Here is a 22,666-nt window from a genome sequence, read left to right on the forward strand (position 1 = left end):
GTGTCAGAGTTGTAAATAGCAGTCTTTAACTTTTCCTAAAAAAAGTCATTAAAATGCGACTTTCCAGAGATTCAATTGTTTTTTGTTCTTTTTAATTCAGTTCTAACGTAGATCCTAGGTCGTTTCTGCTTAATGTTAAATGAATGGATTCTTGGGGCACCTACCTTAGCATTACCAGTGTCAAAGATGGTTTCAACCAAAAGTATGTCCACACCTCCATCCAATAAACCTCTGACTTGCTCCAAATAGGCTTCAACAAGCTCATCAAACACTGTAAACACAATTAAATCAGAGCATTTTTGGAAAGGTGATTATAGAATGTACAATTTGCTGTGATAGGCTCCAGCAACCGGCCACACTTGTTTGGATTGGAATGGACAACTTTCGTTGTCACAGCAGTAAGAAGGTGAGGATGCAGGAATAGGAAATGCATTTTAGACATAAATAGATAGGTAATAAGTAAGTTAATAAATAAATACATGAATAAATATATAAATAAATAAGCGTGTATATATATATGTATATATATATATATATATATATATATATATATATATATATATATATATATATATATATATATATGTATATGTATATATATATATATATATATATATATATATATATATATATATATATATATATATATATATATATATATATATATATATATATATATATATATATATATATATATATATATATATATATATATATATATATATATATATATATATATATATATATATATATATATATATATATATATATATATATATATATATACACATATAAATTATACGACTGCTGGGATATATAGTTCTTATGTTAGGCAGTATATATATATAAAGCGAGAGTGCGAGAGAGTGCGAGAGAGATTGCGAGAGAGAGTGTGAGAGAGTGCGAGAGAGAGAGCCCTGACTTCTTCCACTTTTCGCCGCCATTTTCACCACCATTCTCACCACCATTCTCATTCCCGTTTTATTGTCTTCCGGTTTTTACCTTTTTTTAAATAGCAGAAGAAAAAAAACATCAAGCAGCAACTCACTGATGTTTCTAAAGTCAGGTCTCTCCACAGAGGGTGATACAGATAGTGTTTTATTAGTTGGGCCAATTGCTCCAGCCACGTACCGCTTACATCCTGAAAACAAATGGAGTTATATAGTACAAAGACCAGATACGTATATTTGTCCCCAATGTTTTTTTTACATTACAACAAATTAAACAAACCAGTTTCATTTGTGACATCATCAACTGCTCTTCTTGCTACTTTTGCTGATGCTCTGTTAAGATCATAAGCCTGAAGAGACAGACATAAATTATTACCAAGTTATCACTTTGAATCACACTGCTTCCTTAGCGTTTTCTTAGTTTATTTTTTTTCCTTTATACAGTCGGACTGGGCTCTCGAGTTCCATTTAGCCTTTTCACCACCCTTATACAATCTGAACTCTTTTTTTTCTTGACCTACTTTTTACCTCACATCATAGATGAATTTCTTAAAATGAGCAATTTAAAACATTCCTGTTAAATGGATACTTTTCACTCCATAATTTCCAAGTTTTTGCATAAAGACATACTAGAATACAGGACAAATATCTTGCAAAACATTTAAGTATTTTTTTTCTTTTCTGCGCTGCTCATTAAGAGTATTTGCAGCAACATCATCTTAAATATTTAAAGGTGTGTCAAAACTAAGTGAGTGGGATTACATTCCTACCAATCCAGAACACATTTTACCAATAATCTTTCATCTGAAACAAGCAGCAAATTACACTAATAAAACATCCAATTGGTGAAAAGGTGTCCTTTTAATTGCTTGGAAGGGAACCCTACACACATTTATCTCTTTGTGGATGTTTTGTTATTAGTTTGGTCAGTGTTTGTGGGTTTTTTCCCACTGTGTGACCTGTAATTGTCATTGCCCATTGAGTTCAACTGTCGTTTCCCCGCCCCCTGGTGTATATCCTGTCCATTGCCTCTCAGACCCAGATTTCTGATTGTCACATCAACCTATTTAAACCCTGTGTGTTCGTCAGTCCTTTTTTAATAGTCTTGTATGTATATGCAGGGCTCGACATTAATGTCTGCCTGAATCCCCGAAGCAGTCAAATATTTGTTTCAGAAAATCTAGGGATTAGTGTACTCACTTTGTTTGATCATGTAAATCTGACTCATTTAACATTTTTTGTTAAGGTCTCATCAGGATCTAAGTGTGGTGCCAACAGCCTCGACTAATAAATATAACCTCTCACACCTGCTTGCAAAGGCTTTCCATTGATGTTAAACAGCTTCATTTCAGTGCCCATCATTGATAATCAGATGCGTCGGAGCTGCCATTCCTCGAATCTCTGGCTCCTTGAACAAGGTACCATATCTACTCACATATAAGCCACTTTCTGCGGGCAAATAAAGTATGACTGAATCGAGGGTATGGCTTATATGTGCATAAAAACAAAACATGCCCGAAACTGCAAGTTGACGACACCATGACGCGATCACTTTATGTGGTTGATACGGTCATTTATTGCAGCCGCATGTCTTGGACACTCGGTTAAAGAGAAGGGCGGAGCTGTCAACCGATCACCACCTGGTGGTGAGTTGGCTCCGATGGTGGGGGACGATGCCGGTGCGTCCCGGGAGACCCAAATGTTTCGTAAGGTTCTGCTGGAAACACCTGGCGGAATCTCAGAAGGAGTTTCCATTCCCACCTCCAGCAGAGCTTGTTTCATGTCCAGGAAGAGGCGGGGGACATCGAGTCCGAGTGCACCATGTTCCGCGCTTCTATTGCTGAGGGGATAGAACGGAGCTGTGGCCGCAAGGTGGTCGTTGCCCGTCGTGGTGGCAACCCCGGGATGACGCCCAGATGAAAAAGGAGTCTTATCAGGCCCTTTTGGCACTGAGGACACCAGAGACCGCTGAAGGGTACTGACCGGGTGGCCAAGCAGAACTGGTTGTCTCCGAGGCAAAAACCTTGGCATGGGAGGAGTTTGGTGAGGCCATGGAGACAACTTCCGGATGGCTTCAAGGAAATGTTGTTCCACCATCTGACAGAAGTGGGAAGCAGTGCAGCGTCAACAGTGTTTAGTGGGGATTGGGTGCTCCTGACCTTGACTTGCGATGTTGTGAATCGGGGGGACGGTGAAAGCCTCCTCAAATCCACCGAAGCGCCTTCAAATGAGGACCCTCTATCTCTGGGGTGGAAGTCACCGAGGTGGTGAAAAAGCCTCGGAGGCATGGTGTTTCACCTTTTTAAAAAGGGGGACCGGAGGGTGTGTTCCAATTACTGGGGGAATCACACTCCGCAGCCTCCTCAAAAAGGTCTATTCTAGGGTACCGGATAGGAGGGTTCGCCGGGAGGTCGAATCTCGGATTCAGGAGGAGTAGTGTGGTTTTTGTCCTGGCCGAGGAACAGTGAATCAGCTATAAACCCTCAGCAGGGTCCTTGGGGCATCATGGGAGTTAGCCCAACCAGTCTTCATGTGCTTTGTGGACCTGGAAAAGGAGTTCCACCACGTCTCCCGGGTTGTCTTGTGGGGGGTTCTCAGGGAGTATGGGGTTCCGGAACCCGTTTTACACAGGGTCCGGTCCATATACGACTGGTGCCAGAGTCTCCAAATCTGAGACCATGTTCCTCAGTCGGAAAAAGGGTTAGGGTCAGGGATCATGTCCTTCCCCAGGTGGAGGAATTAGGGTTCTTGGGGTCTTGTTCACGAGTGTGGGAAGAATGGAGCGAGAGATCGACAGGTGGTGTCTGCAGTGATGCAGACTCCGCACCAGTCTGTCGTGGTGAAGAAGTACCTGAGGCAAAAGGCGAGGCTCTCTACTTACCTGTCAATCTACGTTCCCACCCTCAACTATGGTCACGAGTTGTGGGTCGTGACCGAAAGAATAAGATCCTGGATACAAGCAGCTGAAATGAGTTTCCACCTCAAGATGTCCGGAGTCTCCCTTAGAGATAAGGTGAGAAGTTCAGTCATCCGGGAGGGGCTCGGAGTAGAGTCGCTGCTCCTCTGGATAAAGAGGGGCCAGATGAATTGGCTTGGGCATCTGATCAGGATGCCCCCCGTACGTCTCCCTTGGAAGGCCATGGATCCGACCTCGGACACGCTGGAGAGACTATGTCTCCCCCCCGGCTGGCCCGGGAACGCCTTGGGATACTCCCGGAAGAGCTGGATGAAGTGGCTGGGGAGGGGGCAGAGATACAGTGCCCATAATGTTCTTATGAGCAGCCTCTCGCGTCCGCTTTATGCCTGTAGTATATCAAAATTGTCCCGTATCTCAAGATAAATATTTTCTCTAAATTTTACTGTATCTCAAATTGCTCGTATGTCGGGGCACTCTATGACAAGGTATTACTGTAAAGGTAAAACAGTACTAACTAAACCTAACATTCCATTTACCATGTGCCCGAGTCCATAATCGGCTTGAGCAACAGACGTGCTGCTGAATGTGTTGGTCTCAATAATGTCCGCACCAGCCTGTAGATATTCCTGCCATAGCAAAATAAACCACAAGTTAGAAACAGATGCTTGGTTAAAATTGAACAATAAATAACATTTAACACTGTCATTTATTTTTTTAACTGCTTTATCCTCACTAAGGTCACGGAGGTGCTGGAGCCTATCCCAGCTCAATTCGGGCCAGAGGCCAATGGCAGGGCACGAGGAGATGGACAACCATTCACGCTCACACTCATACTCAATTTAGAGTGTTTTTGGAGTGTGACAGGGGACGGAGGAACCCAGAGAAAATCCACGCAGGCCCGGGGAGAACATGCAAACTCCACACAGGCAGAACGACCTGGATTTGAAACCAGGACCTTAGAGCTGTGAGGCCGCCAGGATGGGCCCATGACAGCGGAGACATTTAATACTCATTCTTAATAAATCAGGACTACAGTAATCCCTCGAATATCGCAGTTAATGTGGACCAGACTAGGCCACGATAATCGAAAAAACGCATGGTCACAAGTATGGTCACCCCTATTAAAAAAATTCAAAAATGTTTTTTCGGGCTACGAGTTTCAGGGTGGATTTTCACATTTTTAAAAACTTAAAATAATAATTAAAAAAAATAACAACATTTTGAAAATAAAATGTTCCTAGAAAAAAAACCTGCGATGTAGTAAAGCCGAGAAAGCTGAACCGGGAAATGGCAAGTGATTACTCAATTGGAGTTCTTCTGATTAAACATCATACATAACTTTAAAAATGATGCTTGTGCCAGTTTAATCCAAGTCTGTTGAACATACCTTATGAATTGTATAGATGACATCAGGCTTTGTGATACTCAACAGGTCATTGTTTCCTTTAAGAGGAAATTTATGCTCTTTAAATTCTTCCCCACGGAAATCCTCCTCTTGAAGGTCCTGCTGCTGAATCATAGTTCCCATACCACCATCCAGGATCATGATTCTTTTTCGCAACAGTCCTCGCAGCTCAGAATCGATGAGACATCTGCGCTCTGAAAATGTAATACAGATGTTATGTTACCATTAATACATATACAGTGGGACCTTGGTAATCGCGGTTAATGGAGACCGGGACCACCCGCGATAACTGAAAATCCGCGAAGTAGGGGCGCCCCTTCAAAAATGTTATTTTTATGTTATTTTTTATTTTATATTTTTATTTTATGTTATTTTTTTACCCCCCTGTATGCAGTACACCATATAGAATATGGGTAGAGAGAGAGGGTGAAATTCATGTTTAACAAAAAAAACTATAAAATATGTTGTCTGTTTACAATAACAATTGAGGGTCTAGAACACTGTTCTACCGAACTATTTACTGTATAAAAATAGACTTCCATAAAACCTGAAACTGTATTAAAATAGACCTCCATAAAACGTGAAAGTGTATTAAAATAGACCTCCATAAAACGTGAGTGTATTAAAATAGACCTCAATAAAACGTGAAAGTGTATTAAAACAGACCTCCATAAAATGTGAAAGTGTATTAAAATAGACCTCCATAAAACGTGAAAGTGTATTAAAATAGACCTCCATAAAACGTCAAAGTGTATTTAAAGTGGATTTCCTGGTTCTCATGAAAAATGTTGAAAAAACAACTAAGTCAAACGGCGGTGTCTCAGAGAAATGTATCCGAAGATGCACTATTCTCGGATAGACGCGGGCGAATGTCCCGCTGAATTCCCTGGTTCTCGAAAAATTTTTAAGTCCAAAACATTATCTAAGTCAAACGGCGGGGCGTCAGAATGGTTCAGTCCGAAGCATGCACTATCCTCGGATAGGCTCGGGCAAAAGTCCCGCTAAATTTCCTGGTTCTCAGAAAAAAAGGCTGAAAAAGAGCCTATGTTAAACGGCAGTGTCTCATACAAATAAGTATGACGTGGTGCACGGTTCCCGGATCGGCTCGGAGCGAAAGCCCCGGTGAATTTCAATGTTATCAATGTGATCAAAGTGATCAAAGTGATCAAAGTGATCAATGTGATCAATGTGATCAATGTGATCAATGTGATCAATGTGATCAATGTGATCTATGTAACATATATATATATATATATATATATATATATATATATATATATATATATATATATATATATATATATATATATATATATATATATATATATATATATATATATATATATATATATATATATATATATATATATATATATATATATATATATATATATATATATATATATATATATATATATATATATATATATATATATATATATATATATATATATATATATATATATATATATATATATATATATATATATATATATATATATATATATATATATATATATATATATACATACATATACATATATATACATATATATATATATATATATATATATATATATATATATATATATATATATATATATATATATATATATATATATATATATATATATATATATACATATACATATACATATACATATACATATACATATACATATACATATACATATACATATACATATACATATACATATACATATACATATACATATACATATACATATACATATACATATACATATACATATACATATACATATACATATACATATACATATACATATACATATACATATACATATACATATACATATACATATACATATACATATACATATATATATATATATATATATATATATATATATATATATATATATATATATATATATAAGTTAGAATGAAAACTATCGTACTCGGCCAAAACGTGATTTTCAGTGCATGAAAAGCACATTAAGGCAATATATATATATTGGACATTGTTTCACTGACCACTTGAGAGCAGTGTCTACCTTAGGGAGTTAAAAAATAGTACAGAGAGGGTTTTGAAAATCAAAATAATATAATAAAAGTGATCCCATTAAAATCCAAAGTTGTATTTGTAAATAAAAGTACTTAAAATATATAATATTTTATTAAATATAATTTCACTTGTTTAAAAAAATACGTAAAAAATAATCTGGGACAAATGCACACACATCTTTACTACTGAGATAAAGCCAATTGACAAAAATTGTTATCACAATTAAAAAAAAAGTCGATATTAATAATTATCACAATAACTATCATGTGGGTTTCCTACCACATTCCAAAAACATGCATGGTAGGCTGATTGGACACTCTAAATTGCCCATAGGTATGGATGTGAGTATGCGTGGCTGTCTGTCTCCTTGTGCCCCCCCCCCCCCCGCCTCTGGCCCGGAGTCAGCTGGGATAGGCTTCAGCACCCCCGCGCCCCTAATGAGGATAAAACGGTTCAGAAAATTACTCAGAAAACCCCACTCCAAGACAATAGAGTGAGCGTGCGGGATCCATCTTGCTTCGACCTGCCTTTTCTACCTTCTACGGCCATCGAAGCGAAAAACCCATCTGTTTAAGATGCTTCACTTTGTACGACATAATTTAGATGTCCAGAGCGGTTCTGACAGTGACATAGACAATATGCTATAACGCAAGACAATGCAAAAACAATACGGTCATTTATTTCAAAAGAGAAAATAAAAAAAAATGATGAAAAACTCAACACTATATATTTTTACGTACCTAGGTCACATGATCCTTTGTTAATAAAACTAGCTCATCTGTTGGGGGTAGCTAGGGATTCGAACTGGTCAGGCTGGGGGATGGACACATCTCCCAGCGCTGGCTACTCTGTCCCCCTAATTCAGCTGAAGTCTGGTCAAATCTCATCACGACTGACTCTGTGTGCTTCCTCTGATCCAAAGTTATTTAATATATATGGATTAGATCCCACAACTATCATACTTGGCCAAAAACAATTGGCAATAAAAACTGAAACTGTCCCCGCCAAACAACACAAATCTGAACGCAACTCGTTCGTAAGTAGGGGAGCGTCTGTACTTCTGTCACAAAAACATTCATGAAGTTTGGTTCTTTAACGACTCCTGCTGAACACATGGACAAAAATAAGACGTTCTGGAGGAAAGTTCTGTGGTCAGACGAAACAAAAATCAAGCTGTTTTGCCACAATGCCCAGCAATATGTTTGGGGGGAAAAGGTGAGGCCTTTAACCCCAAATACACCATGCCTATCGTCGAGCACGGTATAGGTAGTATTATGCTGTGGGGGTGTTTTGCTTACAATGGAAGGGGTGCTTTACAGAGAGTAAATGGGATAATGAAGAAGGAAGAATACCTTCAAATTAATCAAGATAACTTAGTGTCATTAGTCTCACATTTATATATATTCGCAATGAAGAACACATTGATTTACTTAGCTTATTAACATTAGAAAAATCATTTTGCGTACATCTGCTTGCAAACATGATAAACAACAGTAAAGTCGCTTCTCACTCCAGCTGGACTTCTAAAAAATGTTTTGAGAAACATCGGGAAAGATCAACTTCGCTCCCCTGAGAACGTGACCGGACACTTGGTCGGCGGACACTTGGTCGGCGGATACTTGGTCGACGGACACTTGGTCGACGGACACTTGGTCGACGGACACTTGGTCGACGGACACTTGGTCTTTAAAGTGGAACCTCTGGTTGAAATGTACTGTTGACAAGTGCAGTGAATGAATGGGCTCTTTAACTGCCAATCACCCAATGAAAATGGATTGAACGCCTATTGCCGTCGATGGCAGAATATGAGTTAACCTCACACACTGACTTGACTAACGTTTTGGGTGAAATTTTGTCTATTCTGGCAGGTTCTTAAATGGACAGCACAGCAAACTAACCAGAGCTCAACACGAATGCCATGTGTTTATCACCATTGGTTTGTTCATTAATTGTTGTTTGAATAGGAAACCACGTTCAGGAGAGAAAAGCAGACATTAAACAACATTCATTAATCAGCATTACATAGGAAATAGACCGAATTATTGCTAACCTAAATCATTGTTTAAGTGGTCAGTCAGAACCATGGACAGCGGTCACATCTGTTCAAAAAGATGACCTGCAAAGCCCTGATGCTGCTACACAAACTCAAGAAACTTCACTAGAAAAGTTGTCGTGGGTGATATTGTGCAATGTGCGTTTTCTGCTGACAATAAAGCAGTAGGTTAAGTTCGTCCGATCCCAGCAATTCTAACAAAAGCTTTTTTCCAATAACAAGAAAACGGTAGTCCATAAGGGGAAGGTGAAGCCATCCAGATTTTGCTATCCCCTTATGGAATGTTAGAGAAAAGACCTTGCTGGGAATACCACGCATTAATAATTCTGTTGAAGGTTGGCACGCGCATTTCAATTTAGAGTGTCGTCCATCCAAATTTAACGTGCCTCATGAAAAATATGAATCAGAGCAAACTAATGGGGAAATACGAATAGAACAGGCATTATGCCGAGAGAAACCAAAAAGTCATACTACGCAGCCATTAATGAACGGTTGTAAAAGATCACGGATGACTATGAAAACCTGGAACCTGATTGCATTGTACGAGCTTACCTCGATGCAGTGTTACCCGACAGATAAATTGGACGAAGGAGCCCCACTGAATACCCTGCCCGTTACCCAGACCTGTCAACTTTGATGAACACTGACTGAATCAAACTACGTAGGAAACGTTCACGGTGCTCACTACTAAAGACTACAACTCAAACTACAACTATAGGACCCCACGCTGCCCACCTAGGTGCCTGAGCGAAAAGGATAAAACCTGCCTTTTAATGAAAATGGAATTTGATTATATTTCAAAATCAAGGCTACTCGAGTTTGGGCAATCAGAGCACGTTTAACTAGGTTTAGACGGTAAACCAAGTGAGCAGTGACAGGAACGTGTTTTTTCTCGTTTTATGAAAGATATGAACGTTTTTTTTAATGAATTTCATTCATAGACGTCAAAATAAATTTGGTTTAGCATTTCATCTGTTTATCTTTTCTATTTTGAAATTAATGACCGTATCGACAATTGCTTGCGTCATGACGTCGCGGCGTACACAGTACCGCCATCTTGTCGTGACGTCGTCATGTCACGCCGCCGCAGTTTTTTTTGCGTGTTGTGTTTTTATGCGCATATAAGCCGTACCCTTAATTCAGTCATCATTTTTAATAATAATAATAATAATAATCGGACAAAAGCCTACTTGTCATCACACCCAGAAACTGTGCATGACGAAATTGGTAGTCCTTCTCCATAAGGTGGGTTTACTCGGCAAAAGACCTAAATAAGTGGTAGTTACGGACTCGTAATTTGGCATTCTACCTCGGATCACACCTACCCCCAAAGCGGGTCACTTACCTCTCAGTGTTTGTCTAGTGCATTTTAGAAACATTATCAAAAGTTGTCAAAGCCCATCATCTTTGTATAGTTTTTTTTCTCCAAAATGTTCATCAACCAACACTGCAGAAGCAGGTAAGAACCCTTAGTGACCTTTAAAATCAGTGTAAAATTTCATTACAAAGAAATCATAAAACATTAATGATTGTTGTTGATTAATGTTGTTTGAATTCTTAATGCTGTGTTTAAATGTGTTCATGTTTGTGTGCCATCTCTATGTTTCATATAAGCTTTCTCTTGTTACCATGTGTTTCCATGTTTTAACATGAGTTTGTATATATACTTCATTTTGTGCCATTACCAAATACATTTATGATCATTTTCTCTAATCTTTCTCACAAAATTGGAACATTTTGACCAATTTTAAAGGGTTGACAGAGTCAAGACAACAACAACAGCAATATTTGTACAAGAAAAATGCCTCTCAAATCTGACGAAGAGGACTTGGACTAATACTCCTATTCACATGTTTTTTTTTATCATTAAAGTCAAGCGGAGAGGATTTTTTTTCACTGTGAGCACAGTACTTAAAGTATTTACATTTTTTTATTTATAGATTATATATAGATCTTAATTTTTTCAGATGGCAGTATCTGTGATATTTAATAAATACACTTCTTTCTACTTGTGTACTGTATTTTCACACCAATAAAACGCACTGTGTGATAGGGCACAGTCACATCTGTGGGTATATGTTTTTGTCAATACATAAGACGCTTTGTTCGGCAGTCAAATAGCCTTGCCACCCCCCCCCCCCCCCCCCCCGGAATCTTTTGAGCGGATTTACCGTAATGCTTGGAATTTGCGGATAGGAATGTTTTTAGGGTGAACGTCTACTGGGTTGTTCGCAATAAGTAGCGTGCCGGCAAAAAATAAAACCAGTCACTCAAGCGGTCAGAGCTATAAAAAAAATTGAATTTAGTGCAGAGACCAGGCGCATCAACTGATTGGGAGCATCGGCCATTTCAGTGAGCAGTATAATAATAATGAATGATAATAATAATCAAAAGTGTTGATAAAACCGTTGCTTCAACCAATCAAATTTTGAGTTGGCGACATCAAGACCCTCTCACAGGCATAGGGATATGTCATTGCTTTCACAAACTATGATTGGCTAGTGATAGAGTGGAGAAGCCAGAGCTCACAAACTGTGCCAGTAGCGAGCTGGTTAGGGTTATTTGGCTTACATTATTATATATTTGCTTGCATTGAAGAAAGTGATTCGCTTACTACATCTACAATGCCTGCATGCAACGAAGTAAATGCTTTGCTCCTTAATTACACTAAACAAAAGGGAAGCCGAATCTACTTGGACTGCTGGAATGTGGAGAAGATACTTTGGCTGACATGACCATTTGTTTTTAATATTTGACGTCTCATTTCTGTTTCCCACCCATCCCTTGAGAATTGAGACGTCTTGCAGTTTTTCGATTGTCGCGGCCATGTCTGTGAATGATCGCAGCCTAGCGTCTAGCGGCGTCAGTGCACTGAGTGTTCCATGGCAGTCGTCCCAGTTTAAATTAATTGGACGTCTGTCGATGTCGATGACGGGCAGTGAGATGGGAAAGATTATATAACTTAAACATATTAGATTCCAATTGTTGGATTTCGTTCACTCAGATGATACAGATAATACATTTTGAATTGTTTGAATCATAACTTTCCAAACTGGCAAATTATATTGACTTGTATAAATCATCTGCCTCTTGACACTGCATTAATCGTAGATTTTAGACCCGCATTCATAGTTTTGAGGCTTTTTACCATTCAATTAAAAGAGAAAATGTCTTAAACCTTTGACTAACTGTGTGCACAAAATGAAGACCGATTGCAACTATCGGACACCAAAAGAAATGATGTGATGAAACTGGTCCCTTGAGCAGCTTGGTTTTACGTCAGCAATCAAAAGTTTTTCACGTGAGAAGGGTGTGCTAAAAGCTAACTGAAGCCAAAGGTATTGCGAGGTTTTTCAAAACGCCATACCTGTTTCTGAAGAAAATTGGGGGGCGCCGTTCGTCCGAACCATCTTAAATTATTTTGGTAGGAAGGAAAACTTGCTAAATGAAGTCCGCCGCGTGTAGTAAAACACTAACTATACCATAGATTTTGAAAGTCATAAAGTGTAACAGAATCGGGAGTACCTTCCTGTTTCGGTACGTCAAAATAAAATGACACTCTTGTAGCAACTAGCTTCGAAATTTTAGAAAATGTGATCTGTAAGTAAAATATCATGTTTATTACAATTATGCAATTTTATTACGTATTATTTGGCCCACGGGCTCAGATTCAACCCACGTGCTCTTGCACTTCTAAGCGTCAACACTGAATCAGGGGTGGCGAACAAGTTACTAAGCGCAAAGAGCAAAAACTTTAAACTGTGTGATTGAAAGAGCGACATCACACCAGATCATTGCCGGTAAAGTGATACCTCGACATACGAGTGCTAATTTTGATATTCGAGCAGACAGCAGACGCAAGAGTCTGCTCATAAGAACATCATGGGCACTGTCTCTCTTCCCTCAACTCTACTGTCTCTGTGGTCGCAACTCCCTCTTGTAATGTCTCTGCGAGCACAGAGCGGAGCGTTCCATTTTTTTCAGTGTTTTTTTTCTGTTAGTCTGTGCGAATGACGTGTATATACTACTTCTCGTTGGCAAGTGGTCGTACGTTATTGGATTGGATAACTTTATTCATCCCGTATTCAGGAAATTACATTGTGGAAGTAGCAAGGGGGTGATGAGACAGATCAGTAAAGCAAAAGTACAAAGCAAATCAAAGTAAATTGAATCATCAAGACATTAAGACATAAAAGCAGCAAAACACAAAACGAGCAAGAGTGGACGGTGCTACCGCAACCGCCGGCTGCCGCTTAAACAGCGCCAGTTTGCTTGCGGTACCTAAATCTGACTCAAAAAGATGCAAAAACTGGAACCACACACAGCAAGTCTTCCACGAAATGGGGAACTTCTGCAGACTGTGACCCCTATTGTGAGGACATTTGTGTACATCCTTTTGGGAATATTTTGAAGGGAATGCAAAAGCAAACAATCGATAGGTTGCGTGTGTAAGTCAGGGTGGAGGCGGGGCAAATAGAGACAACCCGGCCGGGAAAGGAAAGGTATCAAAATTTTAAAACAAAATTAGAATTCAGTTTAGTGCAGCGGCGGTCTGTGTATTTTTTAGCGACGCCTTCAGATGTCGGAATCAATCCAAAAACGTATTTATGGCTGTTACGACTCCCCCTGATGGTAAGATATACCAAGGAGTCACAATTACCACAGCAGAAGGGTCCAGTCAAGGATGAGTCAGACAAACACTGCAAGTAGCCTTCAATAATCATTTATTTACAACAAAGTCCACCAAAACCTGGACTACGGGATAACACAGCAAAACACACGCAAAAGATATTAAAGTGTCACCCTCAAATAAACACGGTAAAACCACCCTCCCAGACAGGTGTTCAAATCAACACCCACATAACACAGGAAATAAGGCCAAAGGGTGCCACTGTCAGAACTGATGTAATCAAAGTCTAGACAGGGGAATAAACTACGTGTATAAATGCAACAAACTTTATGTATACCCCGGGGTGTCTAAACTTATCTCAAGTCCGCCTATGCAACCCAAAATCATTAACTTTGTCAACATAAATACTAAATATAACAAGGAGTAACGTACTCCAATATCAGGTGAAGCTGGGGCAATCAACCTTTACTTAACACTAAACAATGTGCTTTCTAAAGAAAGAAAGGACTCTGCTGCCTCAGCATTTACAATCACAGGCAGCCAAGGGAGTCAAAGTCAAGAATCAAGGGTGAACTGACAAATAGAAAGGTTTAAATAAGGACAGGAAGTGAATCTTGATTGGAGGAGGGACGATGGAGAAATAGTCACAGCTGTGTTGGCCTGGGCAGGGCTTTGTCACAGGGGTGGAGCCACAGCTCCATGTACCTGCAGATGAAAAGAAACAACACACCCTACTTCATAGTGTGTGTCCAGGCTGACAGCCGTAAGAATGGCTATAAAACCTCTACTGCAACTACAGCTTGCGACACATAAAAAACATCAATAATTACCTCATTATATTGAATAGGAATATAGCCATATTTTACTCACCAAAAATCCTTTATACCTGTACACAATATCCATCCTCTTTTCTTTCCACCTTCTTTTCTATCGCCATTTAAGCTTATGCTGAAAGTCGAGACTATCCTGTCGTATTTCTGGCAATCGTTTTTATCCAATTTAGTGCTGAAAATGTTTGTTCCCGGTTGTGACAGGCTTGCTTTGCTTTGAGTTGTCCCACCTTTCTTAATGTCCAGCTTTTTTTCTTGAAAGGTCCGTCTTGAAAATGGCTTTGAGAGTAAATCTGCAAACAAATCAATGTCTTCTCCTCCAGCCATTGAGGGTTGACTAAACCACTATTAAATCAACACAACAATATATTTGCTTGTGCAGCTCACTCCAGATACAGTTTGGTAGCTCTGGCTAGTCCACTCTATCACTAGCCAATCATAGTTGGTGAAAGCGATGACGTATCCCTACGCCTGCGAAAAGGCACTGACGTATCCCTACACCTGCGAGAAGGCCTTGGTGTCACCAAATCGAATTCTGATTGGTTAAAGCAACAGTCGAATCAACGCTTGTTTAATGCAGCACAGCCTGCAGAAATTGTTGTGAAGGCCTTGGGGCAGATTTCTGACCCTGGCAACAAATAATGGCTGAATTCTGATTCCTGTGCTCAACAAAGAAATATCACACTCCCCACTTTTCTTGAAACTGTCTGTGCTCATCACTGACCTTTCTCTTCACGGCAGGCTTTGAAACACATTTCTGGGGCTGTAATATGTGTTTACACTTGCAATGAGTCTCGGATTGAACTTTTAACTTTCAGTCGTGTGGGTCTATGGCGCATGCGCACATTCGCTCTCTGATCATATTGGATTACGGCAGCTCTCCTAGCCGAGCGGAGTGATCGGCTTCACGGCTTCTCCTCCGCCCAGCTGATTGGAGGAACGAATGAGTGAGTGAGCGAGGCACTGGACAGCCCGGCCAATGTCCCGCCCTCCAGAGCCGTATACCTCACCATGATTGGTTCATCCAGCTCCGAACAAAGTGTCATTCATATCAATCTTGTGGGCAGCACGGACATTAATCTATCATATTAAGACGCGGGCCGCAAATTATCGTCCCGTGGGCCGCAAAATATCGCCGCGCGGGGCGCGAGTTTGAGACCACTGCTCTAGACCTTATTTGGACTGGAAAGTGATAAAATGTCTTTACGACCATAGACCCGTGTTGTCATCCCACAATGCTCTCCCATGCAAATGTGAAACTTCTTAGACCCATGTTGTCATCCCACAATGCTCTCCCATGCAAATGTGAAACTTTGCCTAGGACATTAATGGCCAGATTTTGGCTTCAGTGGATGAGTCACTGTAGATTTTGAAGTTCAAATAGATTATTGAATTTAATTCATTACCCACAGGTAATGTTTAAATTTATCAGATGTTGACCAAATTACAATGGTACATCAACATACGAGCACCCCGACATACGAGCATTTCGAGATAGGAAACAGCCCATTTATAGTGAAAGTCAGGTTGGAGGTGAGGCAAATAGAGCCAACTCGATAGAAGAAAGGTATCAAACTTTAATACAAAATTAGAATTAAGTTTAGTGTAAGGTTAAACTTTTTTTTGAGTGTCAGCATCGTAATCCAAGTTCATTTAAATGTGTTTATGTTATGAAACGAGCGTGTTGTCATGCAAAAATCCGTCTTGGTGAGCTTGTTGAATGTTCAGCGTGGACCTGATATTGTTATTATCATGTTAAATGGACTTGGACTATGGTTGAAAGTGGTAATGTTGGACATTTGGATTAAAAAGATATTTGAAAAGTTTTCTCATGTTTGATGTACGGACAGTTACAGTTAAATGCCACTATTTGGGTTATTATAAAGGTTTTATCAATGAGTAGATTTTTCTACTGAACAGTTTAACCATAAATATTAAGGGATTGTTTATTTTTTATATCATGTTTACCACACTAAGTTATTAATTCGTTATTTGATGTTGTTTCGAGGTTTATCTGAATGTGCCTGTGTGCTTTGCTATTGCATAACATGAGCTCCCTTACATTTGCCCTCCATTTTATTACATTGAAAATTATTACTTATGATTTTCTGACATTTTTGTTGGTTTCTCACATTTTTTCCAATCAAAATTGGGACACTATCATTTTCAAAGGGTTTTGTTGGCAGGTTTTTTTTAGGACCGTGGAACGAATTTGAGAATTTACATATAAAATACTGCTCTATGAGAAATACAAGTTATGGAACAAGTTCTAGAATCAATTAATTTCACAAGTTGAGGTACTATTGTCTAGTTAAAAGGCATCTCCTGGCTTTACAATTTAAGTCCTAAAACTTTACGCCACACAAGTCACAGGATAGTCCTAGTACTTCCATTTTGACATGCTTACACCTACCTCTTGGTTATCTGTACTCCACACATTTATTTATTTATTTTTAAATCGTTGAAAAGCTTCTTGGCTTAACGGCTTCCAAGACGTGACTCCTTTAACTAAATCTATTAAGGCTAAGAGTACCAATAATGAAACTCAGCTTTTTTGTTTAATTGCATGAAACGTCAGTTGATCTATTATTGAAATCAAAGCTGTGCAAAAATAACCCTGAGCAGGTATCAGTTATTTTTGGTGTCGTTTTTTTTTTATGTAATAACTAACGCAATCCAATCTACATCTTTTCTATCTCTGACACCTGACCATATCATCTAGCAATTAATAATGCCAATCAGTAACCTAGACCCAGTTTCATTCAATATGCACATAATAACAGAAAATTAACATACACCATTGTGTTTTACTTGGCCAGGAATTCCTGTCTTTTATTTGAAAATATGCATTGCATCATAAATTGCTGTGAAGACAACAGAACGTTTTTAAATATATTAACAGTACATACATGAATCACAAGATAGAACAAATCTGGCAGGGGTGGAAATTCTTCCTGGAATATTACAGCCACACAGTGTAGTGATATACCAAGAACTAACATGAATTAATTAGGACTCAAAGCTTAGAAAAATAACCAATATTTTTGTGTTGTATGGTGGGTTGAAAGCATTGCCATTGATCATTTTGCGTATCAGAATTGACTATGTAGATTAACGGATTTATTCACATTATTCCGCATTTGTTCATTTTATTTGATATATTCATTTCCAGATGTAATCGGAGAAAAAAATACTTTTTGCTCACCAACATTCACACCATTAGAAAATCTTTATGATTGTTACATACACACAATTCTGCATGAATTTGAAAAATGAAGAGGAACATCTATATTTTTTCTCGTAGTAGGTTAACAGTAACACTAATTACATGGTGATCTGGTAGCTTCCCTTGATTTGCATTTTGTTGCAGCTTTTCTTTTTTCTTTTTCATCATGAGTGGGGCTAGCCTTCTACAACCACAAAATCTGTGCTGTATTGCCCTTTCCTCAATTGAAAACGCGAGGATGGTAAATCTTTATTTCCCCCTGGAGGTGTAATGCAGGGGTAGTCTATAATTAAATCATGAGTAAAGGGGCGTGCGTCCATCTGTGCCACTTCATCACATTGGATCAAATACGCCTCGAACACACACCAGGTGATACCAGCAAGCATCAGTACATTGACTAATATAAAATAAAGGCAATGTCCAAAACTATGACCATCATAATATTAATATGAAAACCCTGTCAGAAATACTGCTGCAGCCCAAACTAATGGATTTAGTAATCCTTTGGTGCCCCTTTAAGGCTTGACTTTTGGTTCTTTTGGTCCTTTTGTCCCATGACACGGAAAAGTTTTTTACGTGCTTCCTTCTGTCTCTTTAGTCTGGCTTCCTCCTCTTTCCCTTTCTGTTGCAGGAATTCTTGGTGTTTGGCATGTTGAGCTACATTTGCTTTCTTCTTCTTGTAGTTGTGAACTGTGCTCAGGGCATGGAGTAAAGCTGCCACCTATAAAAACAAATTGGTAACAAAACCAAAATTATTCATCACTTTAACAGAGCTGGTTGACATGACAATTGTTATCACAATAAAAAAGTCGATATCGATAATTACCACAAAAACTATCGCATATTTTTTCTTTTAAGTTTGAAACTTCAATGAATAAATGACTTTTCTCATTCAACTATGAAATTAACTGGTAGCTTACTTTAAACATTAAATATGATAATTTTAAAAAGTATTTTTTTCTCATGGGCAATAGAAGACAACACCCTTACACCATGAAAAGTAAAGTATAAAACCTGCAGTAATTTTGAAAGGCATCTTTACTTTTATAAATTTGCCTTCAAACTAAAATTTGCTGTGCAATATAAAATACCGCACTCTCCACACTATACGGTGCATTGCATTATTAGGTGCACTTTCAATGAATGACACATTTCAAAATGTTTTCCATATATTTTATAAGGCGTACCGCACCACAATAGACGGGTCTCCAAGAGAAGCTGAGATTAGGTTATGCATCCACTGGATGGTGCTGCGCTAAAGTGAATGTCAACAATCATAGTTGGTGAAAGCGATGACGTTACCCTACGCCTGCGAGACGGCCTCGGTGTCACCAAATCGAATTCTGATTGGTTAAAGCAACAGACACTTGATTAATGCAGTAGAGCCTGCAGCACTGATTGTGTAGGCCTTGAGGCAGATTTCTGACGTTGGCAAGAAATAATGGCTGAAATGTGATTGGTTAAATCACTCATCTGGAAGCAGTGCAACCAGTGGAAAAGCAATGAAAGGAAGCTAACATATGCTGTAATGTAATTGCTATTTAACTACTAAATAGGAGCCGCAGAGCCAGCGTATGCTTTGCACACGTGAACGCCGCCATCTTAATAACCTTCCCCTTCCCCCCACAAGTCTGCATCTATTTTGACATAGTAACCCCTATAGAGGAGCAAGAAGTTAAGGATAAACTAAAGACAGGAGGTAGAGTTAGGTCAGGAAAAGCTTCTAATTGACTGTTGAAAATACTAAATAAACTTGAGTTGGCTTCGCTGAATATAGTCAATGTGGCGCTTTGCTTTCATACGCGAGTAAAAAGACTGGCACCTCGACGCTGAGCAGGCATTTAAACAGCTGTACTGGCAAAATTGATGATCCCCAAACATCTATATTATTCAATTAATATAAAAGATGTAAATGTTTAGCCAGCCTTGTTTAATGATTGTTACAAAAGACACTTTAATTTGTTATCATACATCACCCGTCCTCCTCCTCATGAGTCCTTACAAATAAAATAGGAAAGTTTGGGTTTCCTTACCAGGTTAATTGGGCCAGGTTAGGCTGGAATGTTTAGGTCTGATCTTACCCCTAAAAGTGGGTTAACAACATTTTCAATAAGCCTGCTCTTTGCACAGGCATTCATGGGGCATTAAAAAAAAAAAAAATAAGAAAACGGCAGGGAGAGTTTGCTTGAATCTTTTATTGGATTGCATCCATGTTGTCCTGCATCTCATTCGCTCATTTTGGCTGTGTTATTGTCTTTTCGCGTTAATGCTCCGTGTTATCCCTTAAAACATGTTTTCTTATTATCGCCTTCTTCTCCTGAGCCTTGGTCTGGAACTGCCGTTCATCTCGCAACAGGACCCTCTTTCTCTGTGGTGGTCGGGTGGTGTAATTGCAGTTTAAAATTATCTAATTTCTATCGAAAGTTTCCATTATTGTTGACAAAAATTATTTCAGCCTGTAATATTTGTCTTACTGGATTACTAGGTGTTTTCCCATTCCATATAAATGTTGTGGAAACTGCAAAAATTTAAAACCGGTTATCTTGGGTAAAAATGGGTTGTTTTAGTTTATTTTAATTTACACTTTTGTGAGGCTGAAAATAGTCTGCTTGCCTATGGTGATGTTGATTATTTTAATTATTTCATTTTGCACAACTTTTGGTTCATTTAGGCAAATTCATAAAAGCCCGTCAAAATTTCTACAGGTTTTATTCTAATAGTTAAAAACATGGATGCAAATGAGAACAAGTGAATTATGAATCTCTGAAAAATAGTGAGTAGTGCTGGGTGATATAACAAAAATGACAATAAAAAAAATATTAGTTGAAATCAATAATTATCACATCTTTTTTGTTTAAAACATGAAACTTCTGTGAATAAATAAATAAATTAAATTCCAACTTCTTAAAATATGAAAGTAACTGTTACCTTACTTTATAAGAAAAGAGAATATGGAAGTCATACCTGTATTTAAGAATAGGGTGCGACATTTCAGGTTACTAAATCTTTTTATATGCCCCGGGATACAAAAAAGATCCAAGTCACGAAATCCCCCAAAAGCTAAATGCATGTCCTTATCCGTTATTTTATTTTGAAAATAGTGTTGCGGATGCATTGATTCTCACTTTAGAACCTCACTAGGCTCTCATTGGCTGCTTCACAACAACCACTATTCATGTTTCAAGATTCTCCCTTACATACATGTCGAGCTATTATATCATGTGCATCTCTGTTAAATGTTCCCCTTATTAATGATTGCAATTGCCTGTATTAAGCGAAAGAAATGCAATTTGGCATATATTCACACACATGGAATATATTCACACACACAGGGCACATGTAAAAGTCTAAAATAAATTACAAAGTGAACGACTTTCTGACATCGTTGGTCATAGGGAAATGCGCATATCATGCTTCAACAAAGATAGATTTTGTATGCTTGTTAGTCATTTTAAGACATGAAAAAATATTTTTCTGATAATAATCTCACGTTTCATTCTCACATCTTCCATGAAAAATTGTGAAACTTTCACTAACTTTAAACGGTTTAGTTTGTAGTTAAGTGAGGACCGTGGAACGAATGAGAAAATGTATGTATAAAAAGTACTGCTGCATTTACGAAATTTTCAAGTTACGAAATAAGTTCTGGAAACCAATTAATTTCGTAATTGAGGTATGACTGTGTGATGATTTAAAAAAGAACAGTAATACCTTGACACACTAGTGCCAACATTTGAGGAATTTCAGATACTAGTTAGATTTCGAGCAAATATTTGCCTTGACATACGAGGCAAATTTTGAGATACGGGCATACCTTTTTCGCCGCATCTCCCTTGTGCTAAGATCTCTAAGAGCACTGAGCGTAGCGTTGCATTCTTTTCATGTTTTTTTTTCCCATTAGTCAATGCAGAATTAAGGGAAAAAATGGTCCAAAGCAATTTTTAGATGAGTTCATTCATTTTCACCCATACCAGGTAGGAAAAAAGATTAAGGAGTGTCTGACCAACCAGTGATTCCAATTATTTTAAATTCAAGTAAGTATGCAGTAATGTATGTACTACTAAAAGAAAAATATGGCATAATGGTATTTCTGTCCATCATGTGTTGAAGAACACAAGGGTTAGATTTAGTTTTACTTGCCTTTCTTTCATGAGGCTCTCTGATCACAGTGGGTCGGCGGAGATCTCTGGGTGTCTTTCCATTGTTTTGCTGCCGTTTTGGTTTGCTGTTGAATGGAAGAGCCTTCTGGAGCTCTTTTGGGATATGTAGTCGATTGAAATGTGCTTGCCTCCGACCCACAGGCTGTTTTGAATAACATTCATAGAATTAAGGAGAACAATAACAACAACAACAACAACTCTTGAAAAAAACAAAAAATAAATAAAACAAATTCAACAACAACTGTTTTGACAGACAATGGCTTGTTTCAGTTTATCGTTTAAAATCAATTCATTTCATTTGATTCACTTTCCTGATTTGGATATTGTAGTTCTATTAAAACCTCAGTCGAGGTCTAGCTATTTTTAAACTCATTTTCAGATATTGATCATATCTTTATATAACTGAATGTACTGTATAACAAGGTTGTAACATCAGAAGTTGAGTTCA

At 38.2% G+C, this 22,666-nt stretch overlaps 2 protein-coding genes across 3 annotated transcripts in view; both read right to left on the bottom strand.

Annotated features, from left to right (window-relative positions):
* Positions 1 to 13,065, bottom strand: part of mtr (5-methyltetrahydrofolate-homocysteine methyltransferase) — a 91,150-nt gene extending 78,085 nt beyond the window's left edge. The window contains exons 1-6 of one of the 2 annotated variants that reach the window (XM_077739317.1): positions 12,740 to 13,065; positions 5,255 to 5,466; positions 4,404 to 4,493; positions 1,231 to 1,300; positions 1,049 to 1,141; positions 165 to 271 (exon numbers count right to left, since the gene is read on the bottom strand). In XM_077739317.1, the coding sequence (XP_077595443.1) occupies positions 165 to 271; positions 1,049 to 1,141; positions 1,231 to 1,300; positions 4,404 to 4,493; positions 5,255 to 5,466; positions 12,740 to 12,782 (615 nt within the window). In that variant the 5' untranslated portion in view covers positions 12,783 to 13,065. The remainder of the gene's footprint in view (positions 1 to 164; positions 272 to 1,048; positions 1,142 to 1,230; positions 1,301 to 4,403; positions 4,494 to 5,254; positions 5,467 to 12,739) is intronic. The other variant, XM_077739318.1, reaches the window with a different exon arrangement.
* Positions 13,066 to 17,632: 4,567 nt separating this feature from the next.
* Positions 17,633 to 22,666, bottom strand: part of bms1 (BMS1 ribosome biogenesis factor) — a 38,613-nt gene continuing 33,579 nt past the window's right edge. Inside the window, exons 22-23 of the mRNA XM_077738735.1 lie at positions 22,199 to 22,360; positions 17,633 to 18,779 (exon numbers count right to left, since the gene is read on the bottom strand). Of these exons, the coding sequence (XP_077594861.1) occupies positions 18,552 to 18,779; positions 22,199 to 22,360 (390 nt within the window). The 3' untranslated portion in view covers positions 17,633 to 18,551. The remainder of the gene's footprint in view (positions 18,780 to 22,198; positions 22,361 to 22,666) is intronic.

The sequence above is a fragment of the Stigmatopora nigra genome, chromosome 18 (genome assembly GCF_051989575.1).
Source record: "Stigmatopora nigra isolate UIUO_SnigA chromosome 18, RoL_Snig_1.1, whole genome shotgun sequence".
NCBI classification, from domain to species: domain Eukaryota; kingdom Metazoa; phylum Chordata; class Actinopteri; order Syngnathiformes; family Syngnathidae; genus Stigmatopora; species Stigmatopora nigra.